Source organism: Vombatus ursinus, unplaced genomic scaffold (assembly GCF_900497805.2).
Source record: "Vombatus ursinus unplaced genomic scaffold, bare-nosed wombat genome assembly UNPS02009573.1, whole genome shotgun sequence".
Classification (NCBI taxonomy): Eukaryota; Metazoa; Chordata; class Mammalia; order Diprotodontia; family Vombatidae; genus Vombatus; species Vombatus ursinus.
Window position 1 is genome coordinate 1,061,503 of NW_020949351.1, and position 27,391 is coordinate 1,088,893.

Below are 27,391 nucleotides of genomic sequence, written 5' to 3' on the forward strand. Positions count from 1 at the left end.
GGAGTGAGAAGGATCTGAGTTTAAATCCAGCCTCAGATCCTTGACACTTACTAGCTCTGTGACCCTGGGCAAGTCACTTAATCCCTATTGCCTTGCCCAGAAAAAAGAGTAAAGGGGTGATGAATATTTATGACAGTCGAAAATTTAAACACAAGCTTTTTTTTTTCTTTTTTTTCTTTTTTCTTTTAGACAAATGCTAAAACTTAAATACATAATAAGAAAAGAAAAAAGTCAATGCACAACAGAACATAGGAGAGGATTCAAAATATATAGCAATAACTCCTCATTTCAAGAAAGCCTGTATATTAAATACTGTGCATTATGTTGGAAGTTGTCCATCTTTTCTTTGCTTTCCTATAGGTTTTCTTTTTTTCTCTGCTGTATACTTTTTACTTTGTTCTTTTTTTCTCCCTTTATCCCCCTCTGCTCACCACCCCAAGGCTACAATTGAGCATGGATATATTTGTATTTAAGTATTGATACATACATACATGTATACATAATTATACATACATACATAGACACACACATATGCTTTTCCTAAGAGATCCTATTGCCAGTCTTTGTTTTTATGTTTGTGCATATCTGTTTTTTTCCTATCTCTCCTAACTTCCCCACTTTATTTCTACTTGTTACCTTACCCTCCTGTTACTTAACCTACCCTGACTCCAGCCATCCCTTCCTTATCCTTCCATTCCTCTAAATCTAAACTCCCTTCTGTATACCCCTTTTAACCTATTCCCTCACCCTCCCCCCTAAAGATCCCTTCTTTATCCTTTCCCTCTCCCTATACCCTTAGAGTTTAATTTCTTTTTAAATTTAGAACACTTTTATGTTCTTAACACAAGTTTTTAAAAGTAGGTTTTGAACCCTGGTTTTTAAGGAACTAAGGAACATGGATTTGTGAAAAGTTTTTGTTTTTAGTTATAAAGTTCATGTAGAAAAAAAGTTCCTGTTAAAACTTTTTTTTTTTTAAGTCTTCAGAAACTGGCACTCAGAAATAACTCTTCATCTACAACTCAGCGTTTACGTCTACTGATAAGAGGACAGGATCAGGATTGTTTTCAGGTTTGTACAATGTACTTGTTAAGTTGAAAAACACTTCTAGGAAAATCTGTACTAGCAGTCTTCGGAGAATTAGCTTAGTTTATAAAAATTGTTTTTTTGTCTTTTATCTTTATATCAGTCGTTTCCCGTCCCTGTGCTAGATTGAACTTTCTTATATGATAGAAAAACAATTAAACAAAAACATGCAGTTCAGAAACATTGACAGTACTTATACCATATTCTGTCCTGACAACGAATTTAGTTTTTCAGTATTTATCTTTTAAATGTCAGATGTTGTAATGACAGTTTAACTTGCATTATTATCTATTGTATATAAAAATTGTTCTTTTTGTTATTTGTAGCTTCAAAATACTTTTGGTTTAGAAGAACGACTAACAAGTAACTGTGAAATCAGAATTCGTCCGAAAGAGGACATTAACATCTTCTTATTGTTTGCACCAACCCGAATATCTTGTATGCTGGCTAAACTTGAAATTAAACAACTAGGAATTCGATCACAACCAGGCATTAAATTCAGTGTAAGATAAACTTTACTTGTTTTAATATAGTTTCTTTGTTTTTGAGTTACCTGACAGTGGCTTGCTTAGCTGTTTACCAATTCACCTTTCAAACTAAAAGGTGTGTGCTTCTTTAAGTAGAATCTGGTATATGATGGTCTAGACTAAGGGGGGGAGTGATGCTTTAGGATTTTTCACTTTGCAGAAAGTTCAGTTATGGGATTCCCTTAGAAGTATACTATCCAAGTGTATTTTCAGTATTTAGATATTTGAAAATTGATATAGTGCAAATTATCTGTCACATAAAGCAAGATTCAACTGTTAAAATGTTGAATTTGCTTGCATGAGTTCTTATAGAATCAAATGGTTTTTATTCAAGCTTATGATTTAATGATATGTCAGATTTATTAAACTATACCATTCTGTCTTTATTTAGAACATTTTTTCTTGCTTACTAATAATTGTCTAGCTTTGAAATTTTGAGGGGAGGAAAGCCTATGCATTTTCTATCAGGTGCTCAAAACCTAAGATTTCTTAGGATCATAGATCTTGAGTTGAAAGGGACTCTTGAAGCTGTTTTATCTAACATTGGGGCCCAAGCAGGTTCTGTGATCTAGCTTCACAAAGGTAGTAAACATTAGAGGTGGGATCTGGCTCCAGAGCCAGTACACTTTTCACTAAGCTGTGTGTTCCCAGATAATTGGAATGAATAAGGAAGGAGGATCACCTTAGATTAGATGCTTCTTTCAATATCTTATCTGTAAGGTTTCAAGTTATAACTTGTAGTTTCAGGAATTTAAAGAAATCCCCCAAAATATAATAGTTATGGGGAGTAGCCATGATATCATAGATAAAAAGGTGGCCTGGAAGCTGGGAACACTTGTATTCAAGTGCTGCCTCTGGCATGTCATGACTCTGGTTTTGAGCCTTTTGGTGCCCCAGGCTATTCTCTAAGACAGAGGTGTCAAACTCTGGGCTGTGTAATTGGGAAATGTTTAACAAAATAAATAATAATATAGTACAGCGTAGATAGTGTTAAATTGTGGTTTTCTAAGTCAATATGCAGCCACAGAGGTCAGTTTCTATTTGAGTTTGACATAGCTGCTCTAAGACTGTAATTTGCAGAAAAGATCTAGATCTGCATTGGTAGAGGGAGTTTCCTTATTGGATAAGGAAATTACCCATCTAGGACAAAATAAGTATCTGATTTTTCCTCCTTATTTAGAAGCCTCTAAGTGGATTGAATTGAATTGTGTAGTGAATTGAATATAAAAAGGCCAAGAGGCAACAACCTGGAATGCTAACTCCTAGGAAACAGTATAAATTATAGAGGCTCTTTGGGGGACCAGTTTTATTGAATATATTTAGAACCCTCAATTTTTTAATTTGCTTGTAAAAAAGCGTTTGAAATGTTTGTTCACTAGTAAGTTGAATAGCCCTCAATAGTTTTGTTTACATCCTTTGCATAGGAAACACTTTTCCCCAAACTGTGAACTCTGGATTTAGCACTATGCTATATGAAGATCCCTGAATTAGAAGGCAAAAACCTGGTTTGTGTGTAATTCCTTATAATTTACTATGTTGAGTATGTTGTATCAGTCACTCAACAAGCATTTATTAAGCAGCTGCTATGTACCATGCACTATGGTAAGGACTTAGGATGCAAAAATGAAGTAAAAAATGGTCCCTAATCTCAAGGAGCTTATATTCCATTAAAGAAGACAAGTACCTAAGAATATGCAGCATAAATGTAAAGTTGTGCAATGTGGTTTGGGAGAAGGAAGGCACTAGCAGTTGTGGAATCAGGAAATACTTGATGCAAAAAGAAGGTGCTTGAGCTTTGTTTCAAACGAGTAGAGGGACTCTTGGATGGGGTGGGGGATGTTTGTGGAACAGATAATGCAAAAGACGAGGAAACATAGAATTTCTTCTTTAGCTCAGGATCAGTCATAGATAAGTTCACCAAGCCTCAATTTGGCCTTTGTTTTGCCAGCCTTTTTGTTGATTGAACTTGGACTGTTTCTGTGACTTCTTCTGTTCGTGACTTCTCCTTCCTCAACTCAGCTAGCTACTTTAACTAAGGGTTATCACTTTATTTAGCAAATAGTATAAAATATACTCATTTTGTAATTTTCTTTTTTTTCCTCTTAGGACAAAGTATCAATGATGATGGTGTGTGTTTTTGGCAATTCTTAGATTCTTTTGGCGTTAAGTCTTCACTAGTAACCAAGGAACAAAAATTGTTGTGTCTAAAAGTTTACCAAATTTGTGCTTTTATAAAATGACTGTGTTGCTATCTTCTGATTTTATAAAGTATAATTTTAGGGTGTATATTTTATGTTTTTTAGATACCATTGTCTGGATATGGAGGAACAAGTAATCTTATTTTGGAAGATGTTAAAAAACTCTCAGATAGTTACATGGTAACAATAAATGGCCCAGTACCTGGAAAAGAAAGTAGAATTGTTTTCTCTGTGAGAAATACAGGTTCTCGAGCAGCCTACGTTAAAGCAGTATGTTTTAAGGACTCTCAAGCAAAAGTTGTTTTGGATCCTCAAGTGCTGAGAATTTTGCCAGATAAATTTGTGCTCAGGGAAAGAGCACAAGAGGTACGTTTAATTTCCACATGAAAAACATATTTAGTTTTCCGGATTTAATTTTTAAAAATCTTTTCCAGAGGCTTAAATTTTATATCTAGATATTTATTCAATAAGAAATTAAGTACACATGAATCATGTATGTAGATATGAATGAATAAATTTTTAAAAGTACTTATTAAGTGCTTACTATGTCCCAAACACTGTGATAAGCAGTAGAAATACAAATATAAAAGTGAAGACAGTCCACTCACGGAGTTGGGGAGACAACACATATAGGTAGTGATGAACAAGGAGAGGTATTTTTGGTGTAAAAAATTGCAGGGATTGTGATTGGAACCATAGAGGAGTGAAGATTGATATGCTCTTTCCAGTAGCAATGTCCATGTTAATTTTATAATGGTTCCAGAACAGTAAAATGGGTGAGAGGGATGATGAAAAGATGATTAGGGACTCCAAAGAGGAGTGAGCCATGTGAGTCACTTACCAATAACAACATTGGGGAACCTCAAGGTTAGAGTACTGGAGCTTAAAGGGTTAAGTCCTTCATGGCATGGTGCTAATTGAAACTTAAGTGGGGCCATTTATCATTTCCATTCAATGAAAAGTGGAACATTACCTATCTGAGTTTATAGAAAGTTGAATGTTTTTCAAAGGGAAATAATTGACACAAGAAAGCTATTTTTAAAAGTTTCTATTTTTCTCGGAATCAGATGATCACTTTAATATATAATGCAAGTGAAAAGGAGAAAAATTGTCAAACTACAACATCATTATTGTCAACGATATACTTTTTTAGTGGAGATGAAATATCAAGACAGCAATATCGAAGGTTGGTAAAAGTTTTTTGTTCTTACTCAAGATAGAGAAGAAGGAGCATGGGGCAAATTAATTTCCTTTTCTGTGAGTGACCTTGGGCAAGTCATTTTAACCATTGTTTGATTCTATTTCCTCAACTGTAAAATGGAGATGATAATAGCACCTATGTTGTTGGGTTGTTGTGAGGATCAAGTGAAGTAATATTTTTAAAGTGCTTAGTACAGTGCAGGGCACATATTAGGCATTGTAGAAATACTTAATCAAAGGGTAGGGAACCTGGGGCCTTGAGGTCACATTGATCCTCTAGGTCTTCGAATGTGGCCCTTACGGAGAACAAGTTCTGTGAATTTGGAGTGAGTCAAAGGCCTGTACTTGAGGACTTAGAGGGCCACATGTGGCCTGAAGGCCGCAGGTTCCCCACCCCTGCGCCTTTTGCCCTTGGTGCTCTTCTCTTTTCTACCCACCCAGACTCAAACTGCCAAATTTTTCCTCCTTTTCCTCTTTACCTCCATTCATTCCCGAGTGTCGATCTATGTGTTGGTCTGATTTTTTTTAAGAATCAGATAAATATCTGATTTGTTTGATTTGTTTATTAATTTTTAATTGTTAATTTTAATTGTAATTAATTGTTAATTGTTTGTTTAATTAATTTTTAACATTAATTGTTTAACTTTTTATTATGTGAATGAAGTTTAACTTCCGGGGGCATTGCAGTTCAGAAGAAGATATTTATTATCAATTAACAAATTAATCTTTAAATCATGAAATATGTAGTCGGGATTTTTGAGCAGGGGGACCTTCAAGTTGCCTGATCTTTTGTATCTGTTTAATTTTTTAGATATAAATAGTAATCTAATAAACTATTATATAGTTCTTTGAAGTTTACAAATCCTTATAAACATGCATACAATCACAGCATTATGGTTACATATAGCAGTTCATCTGGGAGCAAAAAAACAAAACCTTTCTCATGATGCCATTCCCACTCATTCTTATTCACTTAATCTTAGTTTTTAAACTCATTTATATTCTCCTTACACTATGCCTTCTTGAACCCTGATTTTATTGTTAGTATCTTTCCTTTCACACTAAACCTTTTCCTCTCATATTTATTCCATCTTTTTGCAACCATAGAAACTTGACTCTTTAAATAACATACTACATACCTAGCTACTTATTCTGTGCTAGATGTTTTTGTTTTCTCCTACACACTGGGCCAAGAGAAATAGTAGGCACATTCTTTGCTCCTCAGTACCATTATCAGGTCTTCCTTTTGCTGTCATCACTCAGTAACCTCTCCTACTTTTCATCTTATCATATACCTTCTTATAGTCATCTACCTACCTTATCTCTCATTTCCTGCTTTTCCAAGGAATTTAGTGCACCTGACTCACTGACTTCCTCTCTCTGACCTCTGTAAGGACTTAACTATATATTTTGAAATCCTTTCAAACTTCACGTGCACTCCAACCTAGTCACCCACTTTGGTTGGTCATATTCATTGCATTATCCATTCCTCTTCATGATCTAGAACTTTCAAATTTGTCTAAGTACTCTATTAATTTCGGTATGTTACACCCTATTAAAATAAACTTTTTTCTTTCCCTTACTTTTTTATGAATGTCATGACAAATGTTGTTGTTTGTCCTTCATTCTTTATAGTTTGAGTGTTTTTCTGCTGCTCACTTATGTTTCCAGCCAATTACTGTACTTTTAAACTCTTTGTTAAGGTAGGACTCCGCTTCCAGTGTGGAGAACGTACTGTCCCAAACTTCAGGGGTTTTGTGCAGCCATTTTCAGAGATACTTCTAGGGACCTGTAAATTTTCCATTTTTCCAAGGTGATATGATCAAAGGAGAGGTGTTTACTCCTTTCCTGGCCTGTGTTCTGGTTTATAAGTGACCACAAGCACTCTTTTCTGTCTTGGAACTGTGAGGAGGATTCCCTCTCCACTGCTGCCCAAGCTCCACCACACCAGGGCTCCTCCTCACCCCAGGATCATCACTCCAGGACTGTGACCCAGAGCCAAGCACAGGCAAAGCAAGAGAATCCTGCCTCAGCATCAGAAAAGAGATCCCTGCAGTCCCCCTCTGATCAGCTGCTGGAAACCGCCACAGCTACTCATGATTCAGTCCCTTGAGGCCTGCTCTGGGTTTACTGTGGCCCCATCTTTGCCTGTGTGGCCTACGCTGAATTGCACTCCTCTCCTAGCCCAGGGCACCAGACCTTTCCTATCAACCATCCAGGTTTTCTTGGGCTGGAAGTTTGTTTCACTCTGTCTTTTTGTGGGCTCTGCTTGTCTAGAATTTGTTTAGAGTCATTTTTACAGATATTTGGAGGGGTGAGCTCAAGCAAGTCACTGCTTTTACTCTGCCATCTTGGTTCCGCCCCGCCCTTGTCATTCATTCTTGAAGAGGACCATGACAACAGGAAGCTGATGTGCATAGCAAGTCAAGATAAATGCTTTCTTAGAAAAGTCAAACAAATATAAGAATGTGTTTCAAGATAGGAATATGTTAAACATGTCTTATATAAAATCTTTTCACAGAGCTCTGTTACATAAGCCAGAAGTGATAGAACAAATACTTCCAGAACATAGCTTGTTGAAGAACATTTGTTTTGATGAAGCATTTCAACATGAGCAGCTAATAAATGAAGGTAGGCACTTCTCTTTGTTAACAACGAAACCATAGAAAACCCCAAACACCATAAGAGTTTAAGACAAACCTTTTTTGCTATTTTCAACAATATCTAAAGTCAATGGTTTTTTTTTAAATTTTGCAGATTTATAATATTTGATTTGCATGATAACAGATTTGTTAAAATTTGAGATTTACGGTTGCCCCCATGTAAACTTTATTGTTTGTGAAAGTGAAGAAAAGGGTAACATTCACCAGCCAAGAAATTTAGACTTAATCATTCTTATTCCAAAAGCCTTTCTGTCACTTACAGAAATTCTTATTGACTTTTAGTTGAACCCATACTATCAGCAATGGCAGCAGAAAAAGCTGTTACTTTACTTTTAGTTCATTAGGCCTGGAGAGTCCATTTAACTCAAGCCTGTAATTTACAGATAAAATTGAGGCTCAGAGACGTACGATGACTTGCCCAGGGATGCTTAGATAGTGGCATAGGCATAACACAGACTCAGGTCTTTTGACTCTTAATCTGATGCTCTTTTTCCTATAGCATGCTGCCTCTTACTCTAAACAATTTTAAACAAATATTTAAATATCTTGGCAGTCAATGCAGGTTATACTAAAAACCATATGATACAATTTGTGCTCTCAGCTGGCTTATTATTTGTTTATTGTTGTATCAGCATTATATGTTGCAGAAAAATATAATAACCTCTGACCTATTTTTTCACCTCAGTTTATTTTCTATGTAAATGTATTTAAGTCATCAGGCATTTAAAGCTACTTATAATCTGGCAATGGCAATTTCCTACTCTTCCAGGCTTCTCGTGTATTCTGTTTACCTCTCCACAGCTACATTGGCATTCTTGCTTCCCCTCATACCATACTCTACCTCCTATCTCTATACCCTTTCTTTGATTGCCCCACTATACTTGAAATTCTCTCCCTATACTTATCCCACTTATTTTCCTTGACTTTCTTCAAAACTCAGCTAAAATAAAACTCCACCTTCTCTAAGTCTCTCTTGGTCTCTCCTGCTCTGCTGCTTTTCCCTCTGAGCTTACCTTTATTTTTGTGTGTATACCTTTGTATACCTAGTTATTTATGTGTTGTTTCCTATATTAGGATGTGAGCTTTTTGAGGGAAGGGGACCATTTTTTGCCCCTTTTTCTATCTCTATCACTTAGCTTGGCACATTGTAAGAGTTTAGTGTTTGTTCACTGACCATTTGTTAAGGCAGCTATAAGGCACAGTTGCTTTTGGGAAGTAGTCCAATAATGATTAAATCCATAGAATTTAAAATTTGAGACCTTATAATTCAGTTCAAGAATTTGGATCCTACTTTGTGCACAGTGCATTTGAAAGTTTTTAAGAAGTAGAATTACATAATCAAGGGGTGAATTAGGAAGATTAAACTGGCAGCAATTTATGTGGTATTTTGGAAAAGTAGAGATTGGCAATGTTACGGTTTTTGAGGTGATGAAGATATGAACTAAGATGAAAATTATTTGGTGGGGATGGAAAGGAAGGGATAGATTAAATAAATTCAAATAATTTTTAAGCACTTTCTTTGTACAGTGAACTGTTCTAGGCTCTGAGAGATTTCAAGAGAAGATCTTGAATAATCACTGTGGGAGATGGAAAATTTAAGTAGCGATCGTGATGGTAGATGGTGTTTTGTTTATAGATGGGGTAAGCAGAGATGTTGGTAAGCAGAGAAAAAGGAGCTAGTGGAGAGGGAAATTGAATATACTGGAATAAGGCAGGATAATTGATAATTCGAGGTCTTCAAGACAATAGAAAACAATGATTCCTGAACCAATATCTGGAAGATTGTGTAAAACAGGAAAGAAGGACAGTTGCCCCAATTTTTAAAACAGGAAAGACTATAGAGTATGCAAAATGAGCTAGTGAGCTTGACTTTGTTTCCTGGGAAAAACCTAGAATGGATCAACAGGGCAATGGTTGGCAAATATCTAGATAGGGAAGCCGTTACTGATTTTCTTTTTAGTCAGTATTACCAAACACCTAGTAGGTAAGTGGGATATAGTAGATATAGTTTACTTAGATTTTAGCCAGAAGATGGAAAAATATGAAATAGGAGAAAGTAAAGCTTGAAGCTATTACCCTTGTTGTGTTTTACCACGTGTGACTGACTATACATCTTAATATTGTTCTGTCCATGTAGGTAGTTTATGTTCAATCCTTCAGGGAACTAAACAAACTAGAAACAATGTGACTGATATGAATTGTTTTTCCCTAGAATGCACAAATTATCTCTCTTGCACTTATTTTGGGGGGCAGAAATTGGGAAGATGACAGAAATTGTTGAATTATGTGGGCTGCACTGGGCTAATTGTGAGCCTGATCTTCTTTGCCTAATGTATAATGATCTAGATTTGCTACATTATCAGATTTGTAATTGCTGGGGTTATTTTAATGTGTCTTCTCAGTTTAGTAGATTTGTTCTTATACCTGTCCTGATAGTATTCAGTAGTTAACAGCTAATCAGTATCATTAATCACCAAAATCTAATAATGGTCTCCAGTCTAAGAAAATAACTCTGACAATATGATCAGTATATCTGCTAGGCAAATTGTAATTATCTGTTTCTTGTGTTGCAGTTGTGTGAAGATTTGTATATATCATAGCATCTTTTTCTATTTTAGTGTGTGATCTTCCTGAACGACCAAATGATGTCCAGTTCTTTTATGGAAACATGCGTAAAATTATTCTTTCTGTAATTGGTGACTTTACTGATCCAATTTCTAATCTTGGTTCTCTTCAGAATTGTTTACAACACAACTTAGCTTCTGACAGGTAATGAGTATAAATTCTTTTACCAAATTTAAAAATATCTTTATCAGACAATGAATTTGTGTAATATTTACGTTGTACTTAAGTGTTTTCCAAAAACTCTAATTGAATGGGTTGGTGATCCTACTTCTAATGATGAAAAGTAGTTCAATTTTGTAAAGTTGATTAGATTTTGTTAACTCTGTGATAAACACAGTAGGGAGCTGTATCTTACATGTTTTTAAGTTATGAGAATTCAACTGTGTGCCTTCAACAAATAAAAAGGAGAGAGAAGTGTATATAGATAGTACTGTATAAGGTTGTAGCTAGAAGAGAAGGGATGGAATCTATCTCTTTGCCTCATTTTCCATGACATGGAGGAAGGAGAGCAAAAATGCCAGGTAGAGGAATGGCAGCACCTCATTAGTTCACAGTTAGAATTCTGTTGCACAAAGAAAAATTCACCATTTTCTAAGAATACTGAGACTTCATGTTAATTTTAGGTTCTACTTAATTTTTCTTTATAGAGTAATTTTGACAATGCATGCTGATACAGACAGAGCATATCCTTGAAATAAGATGTGACTCCATTGTATGCTTGTTATGGATAGAAGGGAATACCATTTTATTACTTGATTTCTTTCATATTTCAGATTCATTCCATTTAAATGGAAATGGAAAAAGCTCTTGATTTAATCTTGGAGGAAGTGGGTTTAAATCCATTCTATAGTGCTTAATATGTACCATGCCGTTTGGCAAGTCATTTAACCTCTTTTGACCTTCAAATTTCCTCATAGAGTTTACGCTAAATTATCTCTAAGGTCTTCTCTAGTTCTTGATAGTATGAGTAGCTATACAACAGTTATCTGATGTCAACAAAATTTCACTGATAATGTCTGTAGTATGTAGTTAGATTCAGTTGAGGTCCTACTCTGCTGCCTTACTGTGATGTAAGGTTGATCCTGGGTTCTCCAAGGAACAGCATGAGTCCTGGAAGATTCAGATTTGACACCGCAAATTTACTGTGTGAATCTTGGACTCCAGGGCCCAAACCCTATATAAAAGCTAGAGAACTTTTTTCCCTTCTCTCTTGCCCCACAAAACCTTTTACTTTTTTCTTCCTGGACTCTGTGCCTTCCCTGTATACATATATGTATTGCCTTTCCATATTTGAATGTTTCTCTTGGTTTCTAGTTGGCATAGATATATTGAGATTTCTATTAATTTTCCCCCAATTCTAGTGGCTTTTTGGTTGTCTTTTATAATCTGTCATGATAACAGTCACATCTATGCTATATAAGTGTGAAATTGGGGCAGCATTCTTTTCAAAAAGATTTCTGGCTTTGCCTTTGCAAGCACAAGAGTTGAGAAAAACAGTTTTATCTTCTTTACTGTGGAAGGAAGGAATTCATTTCCAAGTACCTGAGCTTCTTGCTACTCTGTTCTCCTTAGTTACCATACTGTTTCCCTGACACAGAGCCTTATTAAAAGTTGTATTAATTACTGTGGTCCTCCCCAGGATTACTGCCAGGTGCTAAATTTCTTAACCACAGCAGTTAACATAATTCTTAATTAGGCATGAAGGATTTTTATTTGTTTGTTTTATTTTTTGTATTGATTGAATACCTCCACTACACATTTGAAGTTATTTTGTCCTGTTTACTGTCCAGGTCCTAATTGTTCAAATGAAGATAATACTTATACTATTTGCCTCATAGTTTTATGTGCGTAATGTTTTGTAAACTATAAAGCACATTATTTACTACTATTATTTTCATTAGCAATTACTACTCTGTTACTAGAAAGTATTAATGATGGATATTTTTCTTAGTAATTACTGTGTATACATTGCATGTACTAGGGACTATGATTTTAATTTAGACTTAATTACTAAAAGCAGGATTCAGTTAAGTGACAGTATAGAATTTATATGGCTATTTATTAATCTTCCAATTCAGATTAGTATAAACTAGTTGAATAATTTTTTTTTAAATAGGAGGCTAAATGCAGTGTGATTTCTCTTAGCCCAGCTAAATTCCATAATTTCATTACCAAAAATATTGCAACAATAAAAATAAACTTAATAGATAAAAATATCACCACAATAATATTCCCCACAATAAAAATAAAAACTCAAGAAAAACATTGACAAGCTTCTGATAATGGCCTTATTATTTTAAATAACAATTGCCTGACTAAAATTACATTATGAAAAGTGTAGTTACATATATATACTTGTGGGCTGCTAGGTGAATGGGATAGCCTGAATTCAGTAAAATTTGTTATTAAAGTTTCACTGTAAATTTTGTTTCTATTTTTGTTGAAAAACTTTGAAATCATACATTTTATCTGGTAAATCTCATTTAGGAAATCAAAGGATCACGATTTATGAATTGTGTTGTCAAATATTAGAATTTAAAAAATATGAAACAAATTCTTAAAGTTACTAGTATTACCTAATTACTTCTAATAATGTATCTTATATTCTAATAATGTTAATATTGTTGCTTTTGAACTAATCCTTTAAGTTACCTTAGTATCTTATCTTCCCTTTAAAAGAAAAAAGTTGAGCAAATTAGTCTGATGTAACAGTTGGGATTTTCAGAATTTAGGTTGCCATTTTATTTTATTTTATTTTATTTATTTATTTATTTATTCTTAGGCAATTGGGGTTAAGTGATTTGCCCAGGGTCACACAGCTAGTAAGTGTCAAGTATCTGGTCTGAGACTGGATTTGAACTCAGGTCTTCCTGACTTCAGGGCCGATGCTGTATTCACTGCACCACCTAGCTGCCCCAAGGTTGCCATTTCTTAACAGAGGAGAACAGTGTGTATTGTAGTCATTAATTATCTGGAACCAGAACTGTGCCTTCTCCTCCTAAAAGTTGAGACCAAAAAGGAATTCCTTTTCATTATAGGATACTCGTTAAGTCAACGTTTTTATTATGAACTTTGACCCATGAAGCACACCACCTATATTATAAAATGTTATAGTTGTGAATTGTTAGAAATGTAAATTATCACCATACTAAAACATGCTTTGAATGACTTTAATGTTTTTGTTTTGTCTAACATTAGCATTACAAATAGTAAGATATGTCAGCTGATGCATTTTTTTCCCTCTTTTTTTCCATTTTTTTCCCCTCCTTTGGGATTCTTAAATCCTAAAGTGAATCTAGAAATTCTGAGAGACATATCAACAATGTTTCTTTGGATGTTCTTCCAGTGAAAGGACCTCAAGGTTCACCCCTTCCTTCACAAGCTTCTGCTGAACCATGTCAAAATACATTAATTTCTCAACAAACATGGACTGTTCAACCAGAACACTTAATTCTGAAAGCTCCTTCTGTTTGTGAGTATATCAAGTCATATATGTCAGGCTGGGTATAAATATCATATCTTTCTTTTCTTTGGTTCATTTTACTCTGCATGTATATACTCATTTTAATTGGGTTAAACTAGGAGTTTGTTTTCAAGATCTTACCCATCTCTCCAATAGAGGTCTTTCTTAGATTTTGGTCATAGCATTCCTTTCTATTCGTTGTTTGATGGAATAACACTGTAGATTGTAATCTTTCAAACCTTCCCTAACTATAGATTCTCACCTTTCTAGTAACTGTTCTCCAATTGTTCAGACACTGGCAGTATATGTTATATTACCTTTAATACCATTTAGATAGGAAACCTCCATGTATGTTGTAAATAACAACAGTTTAAGCCAGTGAAATATTTAGCTGTGCCACATTCTAGAGGAAGTAGTACAGCATAAAAATCTTTACAGTTCTTATTACCATTTCCCTTTATTCTTAATTCGCTGTTGCCATATTTGTACCTGAGGGAAATAAAAAATACACGCCTTGATTTGGCCTTTTGACTTGGGATAAAATAACGTTTTTCTTATTGATGTAATTGTGCAGTTACACATTTTATTAGCACTGATTTTTAAGAATAAAAAATGCTCAAATTAAATATTTAATATTTCCTTTGTGTTTTATACACCAGGTGCCATGACAAAAACTGGACAGTTACATATTTTAAATAATTCTGTTAGGTCGCTGAAATTTGAACTCTCTTGGCCAGCTCATTGTCTTACAGTAACACCACAGCATGGCATTATTGACCCAGAGTACGTAAGACTTTTCCATTCTTTTTTAGTTCCACTTAAATATTTAAGGTTCAGATGGTGTGTCTTTATAATCCATAGTAGTTCCTGCAGTATTATTTTAAGTTGACCAAAGTATCTCTTCATTATTTTATTAACAGGAAATGTAGTTAATGGCTGTAGATAGTAGAATTTATATAATTCTACTTCTTTTGTGGGTAGATGAATGAAAAAACATTTATTAAATGTGCCAAACATTGTATGTCAAGAGCTGAGAAGACAGATAGAAAAAGGGAGACAGTGATTACCCTGAAGGAGGCTCACACATTCTAATTGAGATAGAAAAAAGAAAGTTCAACTGCAGGGCAGATAGACCCAGAAGTCCTAAGAGTATTTCATCATGGTGGGTGGCAAAGCCCAGGAGTCCTTCAGTTAAGTTAGAAGGTCACTGTTGGGACATAGAAATAAGGCAAGTGGTAATTCCTGGCGGACTTTAGGAAGCAGTGTAAGAGCAGGTAGCAAGACCTGATGTATTTCCATCTCACAGGAAGAAATAAGAGTTGATGATTCCCTTCTTGTCCAAGCCTTATGAGCAGTCAGGCAGCCCAGCTAGGTTCTAGGCAGCCTGACGCAGGGGAGAGATGGTGAGTAGGGAAGGGAATCCTTAGTGTGGGTTTGATTGCTTTTATTTTTCACTGCCTTTGGTAAATGAGCTTCTTAGTGGACCTTATTGACATTGAACAACAACTATTCAGTAGGCAGAAGAGAGAGACTTCTTGGACCAAGTCATTAGAATCTAAGAAATGAAAAGGACCCTAGAGGTTAAGACCAACCTGTACCTGACCAGAAATACCTTTTGTATTAGCCTCAAAGTGATCATCTGGTCACTGTTTACAGAACTCTAGCAACAGGGAAGGCACTACTTTTTGCACAGCTAAGTTTTTCTTAATGTTAAACTCATATCAGTGTCTCTGAACTTCCACCTTTGGGGCCAAACAAAGAATTCTTGCATAAGAATAGTTCTTTAAATTCTGTAAGATAGATATTTCTAGACAAACATCTCCAGTTTATTTGACCAAGATCTTGACAACCACAGTCAGTCCTTGGTGCTGTCAAATGGTTTGATATAAAAAAAAGGTATGATTTTATAATGACATTAAAGAATATCTGTTACCTTCTCTTTTGTTGCTATAACCTAAAGACCATGGGACCTTTCCATTTCACTTGTAGCGCACGCATGCGTGCCTGTGCACACACACACGTGCCTGTGCACACACACACATACACACTGTCACCTGAATTAAGATGTGACCTCCTTGAGAGCAGAGACTCTTGCCTTTTTCCTTGTATACCCAACCCAGTTCTTTGTGCTTAATGAATGCTTTTCCATTTATTCTATACCATGAGCTGTAGTTGAGGCATAGTGACTTGAATGAGGTGGTGTCGGTTTCCTGGGTTTCTGTTTCCTGCTAACCATTTTTCTTCACAGTCAAAAGATCAATTATTCATTGATGAGAAAACAAGTATAGTACAGGATGGGGCTGGGGGATGAGTGAGGAGAAAAGAATGCAATAAGTAAATAGTTTCTTTTCAGTTTGAGATCTTTCTAAAGTGAGGGGAAAGGAAAACTTCATAGGGGCAGTGATCTTGTACAGAGGCTTGAAAAGAAGATAAGAATACTGAGAGGCAGAGGTAAGGAAGGGAATGCATTTCTTGGCGTGAGGGACAGCCTGTACAAATTCAAGGAAAGAAGTGATGCTTGCAGTGTAAGTTTTTTAGCTATAGTTTCTCCAGCAATTTTTTTAATTCTGTATTTGCCTTTTTTGTTTTTCTGTTAGATTTGCTCAAAATAGAAGACCTTAAAATCTTTTACCCTTGTTATATTAATTTCTGTGTCTTATAATTCAGCTAATTTTTCCTTTGGGAATTTAGATGCTAAGGCATTTTGAGCATTTAAGTTTAATGTTGATGTTGGTTTGTGTCTGTGCTTCTTTTTAGCATGATATAGTTCTTTTATTTGTCTTTTTTGTTATGAATCTGTTTTTGCTTTGTCTGATATAGTGATTGTAGCTCCTGCTTTTTGAGATTCACCTGATGCATAGTAAATTTTTTCCTCACTATTATTCTTTGTATGTCTTTGTTTTTTAGGTGTGTTTATTATAAGCAGCAGATTGGGTTTTTTTTTTAACCTTAATCAATCTGTCACTCTCTTTTGTTATATTGGATTGCTTAATCCATTCACATTTCAGGTCATGAAAGTTTGATTTATATTTTTTCCCCATATGTCTCTAAAATGATTTTTAACGTTAGTACTTCTGCCATCTTTTTCTGTGAAGAGAGTACTTTGTCTTTTCAGTTATCTTGTTTTAATCTACTTTTAAGATGCTCTTATTCCTATTAGCTTTCTTCCCTTCACTCTTAAGTCCTCCACTCTTTTTTTTTTTAACCTCTTTCCATAGTTTTGGAGTTGTGCTCCAAAAATCCTGGTTCTTCTCCTTTTCAGCTTATATGGATTGTTAGTTTTAACTTTTAATTTTCTGTGCCTTTTTCTAAAAAGGATTTCCTTGGAGTGGTGGATCAGTGGAACAGGTTGGGTATGTACGACACAACAGTCAGTGACTATGGTAATCTACTGTTTGATAAATCCAAAGACTCTGGCTTCTGAGATAAGAACTCACTATTTAACAAAAACTGCTGGGAAAACTGGAAAATAGTATGACAGGAACTAGGCATAGACCAACATCTTACACCCTACACCAAGATAAAGTCAAAATAGGTACATAATTTAGATATAAAGACTGATACTGTAAGCAAACTAGGACAGCAAGGAAAGTTTACCTTTTGGATCTTTGGAGACGGGAAGAATTTATGACCAAACAACAGATAGAGAACATTATGAAATGCAGAAAGGATACATTAAATTAAATTAATTAAATTAAAACGTTTTTGCACAAACAAAGCCAATGCATCCAAAATTAGAAGGGAAGCAGAAAGCTGGGAAAGAATTTTTTACAGGCAGTGTCTATTATAAAGGCCTCATTTCTAAAATATATGGAGAACTGAGTCGAATTTATAAGAATATAAGTCATTCCCTGATTGATAAGTGGTCAACGGATATGAATAGGTAGTTTTCAGAGGAAGAAATTAAAGCTATCTATAGTCAAATGAAAAAATGCTCTAAATCACTTGATTAGAGAAATGGACATAAAAATGACTCTGTGGTACCACATCACACCTGTCAGTTTGGCTAACATGACAAAACAGGAAAATGATAAATGTTGGAGCAGATGTGGGAAAATTGGAACACTAATGCATTGTTAGTGGAGTTGTGAACTGATCCAGCCATTCTAGAGAGCAATTTGAAACCATGCCCAAAGGGCTATAAAATTGTGCATAGCCTTTGACCCAGCAATAAGGCTGTATCCCAAAGAAATCATACAAATGGGAAAAGGACCCACATGTACAAAAATATTTATAGCCACTCTTTTTGTGGTGGCAAAGAATTAGAAATTGAGGGGATGTCCATCAATTGAGGAATGGCTGAACAAGTTGTGGTATGTGAATATAGTAGAATACTATTGTACTATAAGAAAATAATGAGCAAGCAGACTTCAGAAAAACCTGGAAAGACTTACGTGAACTGATGCTGAATGAAATGAGCACAGAACCAGGAGAACATTGTACACCGTAACAGCCACATTGTGCGATGACTGACTTTGATAGTCTTAGCTCTTCTCAGCAATGCAAGAATCTAAGGCAACTCCATAAGACTGATGATAGAAGATGCTATCCATATCCAGAAAAAGAACCCTGGAGTCTGAATACAGATGGAAGTGTTTAAAAAAAAAAAAAGATTTCTTGTTCTTATTACTTCTCTTAACTTTCCATCTATTCCAGTCTTTTATTCTTTGATTTGTGGAACTTAGGTTTATTTATTCCTTCTTTAGCTTCTGTATTCTTTATGGAGTTAAAGTTTTTAAGGTACCTATTTTGAGTTGTCTCTTCTACATAATTTGTGTTATATTGCCTTGTAGGTCTTGCCCCTTTGCCTCCTTTTTCTATTATGCGCCTCACTCTTTGAAATACCAATTCCTTTAGGTTAATAGAGAAGAGAACCTTTGACTCATGGAAGGAATTTTACTATATTCCTAATTGTACAGTTCATTACTACCTTTTGCCCTTCTCCATGATCACTTTTTCTCACTTGCCTTGAAATCTTCTTCATGGATCCATGCCTTTCCACTTTTCTTGATGTGATTTGCCTCCAGAGATCTAATTCCTTTTTCTTGAAACAGGATGAGTGGTCCCTCAAAACACTAAATCCCTGCAAATTATATTCATTGTAATTCACCATCTCCATTTATAAACTATTTCTCTTCCTCCATGGGGTCATTCTTCAGTAGGACACATTCCCACTACTGCAACAAGATTTCTACTTTTCTTTACCCTCTTTTCAATCCTTGCCTTTGCCTCTTTGTTCCCCTATAGTCTTTTTTTTCTTGAGAAGGTACAAAAGTTATTTTCCCTTCATTGTTAAGCTTTGACTTACTTAGAGTACATCACATATTTTCCAATAACAACTTCTTCATCCTTTGTCTCCTTTTATGCACCCTCTCATTTTGCAATTTAGTCTCACCAAAATTCATTCACTTGGATGTGAGGTTTGCACCATGATGTTTTAAATCTGTTTTTCTACTATCTCTTCTTTGACTTCCATTTTTATTCTTGTTTCTTTGTATAATTTAAGAAAGAACTCTCTTAATGATCTTTCTTTCTTATTCTTTGATTATGTGGTCTTTGGTTGCTCTATTTGTTTACTTTTCTTGTATTTCTGTTGTCTGTGGTATTAGAGAAAACAGTTTTGTTCAGTTCTGATTTTCTTTCTACAGATGTTTCAAACAGCCTTTTAATTTTTTCCAGTTATACTCTGTATCAGGAAGATTTTTATTAGACTTTGCTCTAACCTACGTTAAAATGAATGTGTGGATACTAGAAACATTGACAGAGGCTCGCAGGGCAAAAAACAGAGTCCGTGAGAAAAGCATGAAAAGGATTGATGTATATTTAGTCTGACGAGGAGAAGGGCCAGAGTTTAGTTGGTTATATGTAGCCATGTACAAATGATAACAATCTGTTATCAGTGTCAGTCTAAAGAAATGGAAATTGATTTAACATATAATGGGAGAAATTCCTGTTGCAAATTTCAGACTCCCAATATTACACTGCATTTGCTTCTCATGTACTTTGTATTAATTTACTTGTATAAATGTTGGCGGCCCCCGTCTTGCCCCAGCAGTGTCATCTCCTCCAAGGCAAGTACTGTTTGATTTTTATCTTTGTATTACAAGCATGCAGGCACTTAATAAATGTTTTGTGGTTGTGAGACATGGTCTACCTTCCTCACTCTCTGGTCCACCCTCCTCATTTTATTTTATTTTATTTTTAATTTTTAATTAATTTATTTTGAATTATCAACAATTACATAAGCTTTTGAGTTTTAAATTTTTCTTCCCTTCCCTACCCACTTCCCTCCCTCCCCACCTCCTTCCCAGAGACTGCACGCAAGCTGATATAGGCTATACATATGTATTCCTATTAAACATATTTTCACATTAGTGATGTTGTAGGTAAGAATTAGAACCAATAGGTAGAACCACCAGAAAGAGGAAACAACACAACGGAAGAAAAAAAATAGCAAATAGTATGCTTCTATCTGCATTCAAACTCCATAGTTCTTTCTTTGGATGTGGATAGCATTTTCCATCATGAGGAGTTTGGAGATGTCTTAGATCCTTGTATTGCTGAGAAGGGTTAAGTCTGTCAATATTAGTCATCGTACAACGTGACTGTTACTGTGTACAATGTTCTCCTGGTTCTGCTCATTTCACTCAGCATCAGACCATACAAATCTTTCTAGGTTTTTCTGAAGTCAACCTGTTCATTTCTTATAACACAATAGTATTCCATTACATTCATATACCCCAACTTGTTCAGCCATTCCCCAATTGATGGGCATCCTCTCAGTTTCCAATTCTTTGCCACCACAAAAAGAGCTGCTATAAATATTTTTGTACATGTCGGTCCTTTTTCCATTTGTGTGATCTCTCTGGGATATAGCCCTAGAAGTGCTATTGCTGGGTCAAAGGGTATGCACATTTTTATAGCCCTTTGGGCATAGTTCCAAATTGCTCTCCAAAATAGTTGGATCGCTTCGCAACTCCACCAGTAATGCATTAGTGTTCCAATTTTCCCACATCTTCTCCACCATTTATCATTTTCCTGTTTTGTCATGTTGGCCAGTCTGATAGGTGTGATGTGGTATTTCCAGAGTTGTTTTGATTTGCATTTCTCTAATCAGTAGTGATTTAGAGGATTTTTTCATATGACTATAGATGGCTTTAATTTCTTCATCTGAGAAGTGCCTGTTCATATCCTTTGACCATTTAGGAATTGGGGAATGACTTGTATTCTTATAAATTTGACTTAATTTTCTATATATTTTAGAAATGGGGCCCTTATCAGAGAGACTGATAGTAAAAATTCTTTTCCAGTTTTCTACCTTCCTTCTAATCTTGGTTGCATTGGCTTGCTTTGTGCAAAAACTTTTCACTTTAATATAATCAAAGTTATCCATTTTGCTTTTCATAATGTTCTCTATCTCGTGTTTGGTCATGAATTCTTCTGTTCTCCATAAATCTGATAGGTACACTATTCCTTGCTCTCCAGGTTGCTTACAGTATCAGCCTTTATATCTAAGTCATGAACCCATTTTGACTTTGTTTTGGTATATGGTGTGAGATTTTGATTTATGCCTAGTTTCTGCCATACTCTTTTCTAGTTTTCCCAGCAGTTTTTGTCAAAGAGTGAGTTCTTATCTCAGAAGCTGGGGTTCTTGGGTTTATTAAATAATAGTTTACCATAGTCATTGACTACTGTTCTTGCATACTTAACCTATTCCACTGATCCACCACTCTATTTCTTAGCCAGTACCAAGCAGTTTTGATGATTGCTGCTTTATAATACAATTTAAGATCTGGAATGGCTAGGCCACCTTCCCTTGCATTTCTTTTCATTAGTTCCTTTGATATTCTGGACCTTTTGTTCTTCCAAATGAGTCTTGTTATTTTTTCTAACTCTATAAAATAATTTTTTGTAGTTTGATATGGCACTGTATAAGTAAATTAGCTTTGGTAGAATTGCCATTTCTATTATATTATCTTGGCCTACCCATGAGCAGCTGATGTTTTTCCAGTTATTTAGATCTGCCTTTATTTGTGTGAAAAGTGTTTTGTAATTGTGTTCATATAGTTCCTGGTTTTGTTCCGAGAGGTAGGCTTCCTAAATATTTTATAATGTCTACCTACAGTAACTTTAAATGGAATTTCTCTTTCTATCTCTTGCTGTTGGGCTTTGTTGGTAATATATAGAAATGCCAATGGTTTATTTGGATTTATTTTATAGCCTGCAGCTTTGCTGAAGTTGTTTATTATTTCAAGTAGTTTTTTACCTGATTCTCTTGGATTCTCTAAGTATATCATCATATCATCTGCAATGAGTGATAACTTTGTTTCTTCTTTGCCTATTCTAATACCTTCAATTTCTTTTTCTTCTCTTATTGCTAAAGCTAATGTTTCCAGTACGATATTGAACCACAGTGGTGATAATGGACATCCACACACCCCTTTATATTGATCATGCCTCTTTTTTAACAATGGTTATGATCAATTTTGCAGGGTATGTTACCTTGAATTGCATCTTGAACTTTAAATAATGGAACACATTATTCTATTCCCTCCTGAAGTTTCTGCTGGATGCATAATAATCTTGTGCTATTCAAATTTCCTTTTCTTTATATTTGAAGGTCTTTTTCCTGGTGACTTTCAGAATTTCTCATCATTAAAATTATGAAATACTACTTCTGTGTAACTTGGAGTTAGCAGCATAAGATTTTTTTTTCCTGGAGGCAATCAGTGGATTCTTTCTATTGGAATTGTTTTCTTTTTCAGAAGTTCTGGAAAGTTTTTTTTATATATAATTTCTTGCATTATACTGTACAGATTATTTTAAAGAATTATCATTTTCTTCCATTTTTATTTGGAGGTTTTTATCAAAGGATTAATGATATTGTAAAACTATAAAAATATGGTGAGTGTTGAATGAATAGCAGGAGTGGTAATATGGAATGAAAGTACTGATTTTTTTTTTTTATAGTAGCTGTGGGGAAAATGAAGATAATTTAAGTCAGTGCTTGCCAGGATTAGAACTGTGATGTCTGTCTATGACCTGGCTTTGTGTTGTGATTATTTGTTGTTGTTGTATAGAAAGTGTTTATGTATTTGAAATTCTTTTTGTTTAGGAGTCGACTACTAATTCTTGTAAGCCCCAATTCGTCACTTGCCACAAAATCCTCAGCATTTCCATGGAGTGGTCTTATCTATATACATTGTGACAATGGACAAAAGGTAACTAGCAAAGATTTTATTTTGGATCTTTTTACTTCAAAAATTGAACCTTTACATGTGTTGGCTCCTGTTTTTACTGGTGAGGCTGCTGGTAGTCATATGCTTCGCTTTTAAAAGGAAAGAGCATGGGAAAGGGTGTAACTTTTGGTCCTTAATTACTACCACTCTTGTGAACCTTCCGAACTTCCCTTTCACCCAAAAAAAGGCTTTATTTCTTGAAAAAAAAAGCTCAATTCATCTGTTAAACATCATTAGGGAATGAATCCTTCCACATAAATGAATTTCCCAGATTTTTTTGCTTTTATGAAAATCAGTTATTTTACTCTATTATAACCATTCCCTCTCAGATTATTGAGGGAGATAGAACTATCTGTCCCATATTGAATGGCTACAAGTTCTTGATTTTTCTGAACAGTTGTTCTGTAAATATATTCAGTGATTCTTCTTGTTTCAGCACCCATGGTTTGCTGTTCTCATATAATCAGAACCTTAGAGCTAACGGGACCTTATGGCTAATATGATCCAACCCCTAGATTGTGAGTAAAGTGAGGTTTAGGCAAATTTCAACTTATTCCAGATCATGCAACTGGTTATGCCAGAGTTATGATTACAGCACAATTTTCTTGTCTAGTGTTACTCTTGCTATAAAACACTGTTCCCTCATCTTTCTTCCTCTTTCATCTGTTGTCTTGAATCTAATTTGATAATTGGAGGTTGTGAAGGGAAAACCAGTAACCTAGTCTAATAAGATCATCATTTTTATGTGTAAAATTAAGGCTTCTAAGTCAATAAGTACTGACATGAGGATAGTTCTGTGCCTCATTTGTGGGAGAAAAATGCATTAAAAATTTTTTCTTTTGCTACTTAGAGACATGTTCTATATAGTCAAGTCTGAACATGTAAGTCAGTTTACTAGATAGCAGTTGGCTACACCATTTTAGATACCATCTTTGCTGGATTTGTTGGAATGTTTTTTGACTTTTGAAAGAAAGTAGTAATAATCAGGATATTGAGTGCTTAAGTGCCTAAGATATTCACAGAAACTGTGCTATAGTTATAGTTTAACTCAGAGTTCATCTTATTAGCCTCTAGGAGCCTTAAATCAAGAATCTCTTGTTATTTGAAAACTGGGCAAAACACCCTCTCGCAATTGAAATGTATAAGAAGTAATTTTAGGGAGGAAGACACTAATTAATAGCAGAATGGGGTTCAGGAAAATCTTCGTGTAGAATGTAGGACATTAAGAAAGGAGTATGTTACAACCATAGTGTGTAGCTGTTGCAAAATCAGAGATACAGGAGAGTGTGGGGAGCAGCAGGAAGGCTAGTTTGACAAGACCATAGATTGTGTGCAAGAGAAAATATATCATAAGGCTGGAAAGATAGTTTTGAGCCTGATTATGAAGAGCTTAAATGCCAGAAGAATTAGCATTTGATTTTAGAAGTAATAGGGAGCTGCTGAAGTTTATTGTGTTATAATAAAGGCATGACATATTCAGACCTGTGCTTTAGGAATATAACTTTGACAGCCATGTGAAAGATGGATTGAAAAGGAGAGAGGCTCGATGCAGCGAAGCTTGCTAGGTTGTGAAATTATACAGGTGATAGATGATGAGAATATAAATTACGATGATGGCCATTTGAGTAGGGATAAGGGAACAGGTGAAAGAGATATTATGAAGGTGGAAGCAGCTGATTGGATACGTAAGGTAAGAAATTGAGTCAAAGATGACTCTGAGATTGTGAACCTAGGCGACTAGAAGGATAGTGGTGCCCTTGACAGAAAAATGAAAGTTTGGAAGAGGAATGACTTTGAAAGAGGGGGATGGGAAGAGAATGTAGGGTTTGAGATGCCATTGGGATATCTAATTCAAAATAATAGTTGGTATTTGGTAATATAGGACTGGAGTTCAAGGAGAATGAGACAAGAGCTGGATGTATAGATCTGATCTGGGAGTCAGCATTTGTGTGGAGAGCTGATGAGGTCACCAAGACAGAGAGTGTAGAGAAAAAAGAGGGTCCAGGAATAGAGCCTTGGAATGCTCCCACAGTTAGGAGGGGATGCAGAATCACTGAGTTAAAAGGGATCTCAGTGGCTATCTTGTTCAACCCATACCCAAAAGGAATCCCCACTATAATATACACAAGTGATCATCCAGTTTTTGGAAGGAGAGGAAACCTACCACGTCTCTAGGCAGCCCATTCCACTTTTGGACAGCTCTAATTGTTAGCAAATTTTTCTTGACATCAAGCCTAAATTATCCTCTTTGCAACTTCCATCCGTTGCTTCCAGTTCTACTCTCTGAGGCCAAATAGAACAAAACTATTTTCCCCTGCATACTGTAGCCGCATAGATACTTGAAGACATATTAGGTCTCCTTTGAATCTCTTCTTAGGGTTAAATATTTCTACTTCCTTAAACTGATCTTTATGAGATGTGAACTCAAGGTCGTTCACAATCCTTGTTGCCCTCCTCTGGACACTCTAGCTGATTATTGTCCTTAGACTGTGGTGCCCAGAATTAAGCACAGTACTCCAGAATGAAGTATGATGAGGGCACACTAAAGTCAAGACTTTGAACTTATTGTAGGAAATTGTGTCCCTCTGTGCATTCTGGGATTGTATTAATTCTTGACTCATTGAGCTTGCATTCCACTAAAATCCCAAGACCTTTTTCAAAACTATTGTCTGTCCCTGTTTTCCCCTATCTTATCCTTGTAGAGTTGATACATGTTGAACTGAATGTATTTTTTCACCAAAAAGATATACTTTAAAGAAAATAAAACCAACCTCGTTCATATATATAGCATCTGTGGGAGATTTTTGAAGATTGTTATCTCAAAATAAGTTTTCTATCTAATAATTACTTTGTGTAAATTTAGCCATCTTAAGAGATCTATTAATATGTAGGGTATGAAATAGAAAAGAATCGCTTTTTGGAAATACATAACTCCCTGGTACACTGAAGGAATGGTTTAATTGGTTCTTTGTGTGAAAGAATGCTTGTGTAGATGTCTATGTTCCGTTTCAAGGAGATATGTTTAAAAGCAGTCACCTATTAAGTTTGTTAATATGCTTTTGCATATTAAAATTTAAAAACAAGTACATTTTTAAAAAATTTATATTTCCTTTCCTTTTTTTATTTCAAAAGGTTGTAAAGGTACAAATTCGAGAAGACATTATTAAGGAAGTTCCTTCAACTAGCTTGGCTTCTAAACAAATTTTAACATCTGAGTCTCCAGTGAGTCATATGCTAAAACTATTTACAAAACCACCCTCAACAAAAGTTGAAATAAAAACTAAAACCATCACTTTTCCTGAAACAGAACCCGGTGAAACCTCAGGTATTAAATCCCAAAATCACTTAATTAAAAGGCTCAGTGCTGTAAGTTCTACCTCTGTTTTTATGCATAAAGCAATGATAGATGTAATAATTTGTATTTGAGTTTTTTGGGGGGAGGAAGGTGGAGAGAATGAGATATCAGCATCAAAAATTATGTCATATCTTAATGTTGGATTTTAAAAACTTGAAATCTTATATTTCTTGATAGTTAATGGAGCTAGGTGCTATAGTGCATTGGTGTCAAACTGAAATTAAATTAGATCCTGTAGGCATAATATTGACTTAGAAAACCACAAATTAACATTATCTATGCCCTGCTGTATTTTAATATTTTTTTGTTAAACATTTCCCAGTTGCATTTTAATCTAGTTCTGGCCACTGGGTAGTTTTGCCCACTCGACTTGGATTCTGGAAGACTTGAGTTTATATCCTACCTCAGACACTTAAAAGCTGTTTAACATTGGGCGAGTCATTTATCCTCTCCTAGCTGCAGTTTCCTCATCATAAGGATAAAGCACCCCCTCACAGAGTTAAAAGTGAGATAATTTATTTAAAGTGCTTTCTAAGCATTAAAATACTATGTAAATGCTAGCTGTCTGTAATAATGAGCTCAAGGAAAACAAATAATTGAAATGTACAGATATTTCAAGAACCTCATGCTGACAAAGACAGACAAAGCCTGCCTATTGTCATCAATTCCACAAAAACATTAGGTGAAACTGTTACAAGATAGAAGATTAATTGTGGCAGAGAAATTCAGATTATAAGAGCTTGAAGTAGGTCTTTTCAGAATTCTAAGACTATGAGGTAGCTAGGTGGCTCAGTGGGCCTGGAGTCAAGAAAACATGGGTTTCCCACTTTCTAGCTGTGATCCTGGGCAAGTCACTTAATGTTTCTTTACCTCAGTTGTCCTCATCTGTATAATGGAGATAATAGTGCTTAGCCAGGGTTGTTGTGAGGAGAAACAACTTTGAAGTAAAAGCCTACATGAGAGAATTTTCAAGGCCACCATTTTCCTCTTAATGAATCCTCCCTGTCAGCCCTACCCCTGCCAAGCTTTTTTTTTTTT

General features: G+C 35.1%; 1 protein-coding gene across 6 annotated transcripts in view; it reads left to right on the plus strand.

The window, feature by feature from the left end:
• Positions 1-27,391, plus strand: part of CEP192 (centrosomal protein 192) — a 132,984-nt gene that overhangs the window by 82,254 nt on the left and 23,339 nt on the right. For 4 of the 6 annotated variants that reach the window (XM_027852362.1, XM_027852364.1, XM_027852363.1 and 1 more), the window contains 10 exons: positions 978-1,068; positions 1,410-1,586; positions 3,914-4,174; positions 4,876-4,994; positions 7,530-7,639; positions 10,290-10,440; positions 13,587-13,768; positions 14,419-14,542; positions 22,875-22,980; positions 26,131-26,323. In XM_027852362.1, coding sequence (XP_027708163.1) covers positions 978-1,068; positions 1,410-1,586; positions 3,914-4,174; positions 4,876-4,994; positions 7,530-7,639; positions 10,290-10,440; positions 13,587-13,768; positions 14,419-14,542; positions 22,875-22,980; positions 26,131-26,323 — 1,514 coding nt within the window. Of the gene's footprint in view, positions 1-977; positions 1,069-1,409; positions 1,587-3,913; positions 4,175-4,875; positions 4,995-7,529; positions 7,640-10,289; positions 10,444-13,577; positions 13,769-14,418; positions 14,543-22,874; positions 22,981-26,130; positions 26,324-27,391 lie in introns of those variants that run through there. The other 2 variants (XM_027852366.1, XM_027852367.1) reach the window with 2 other exon arrangements.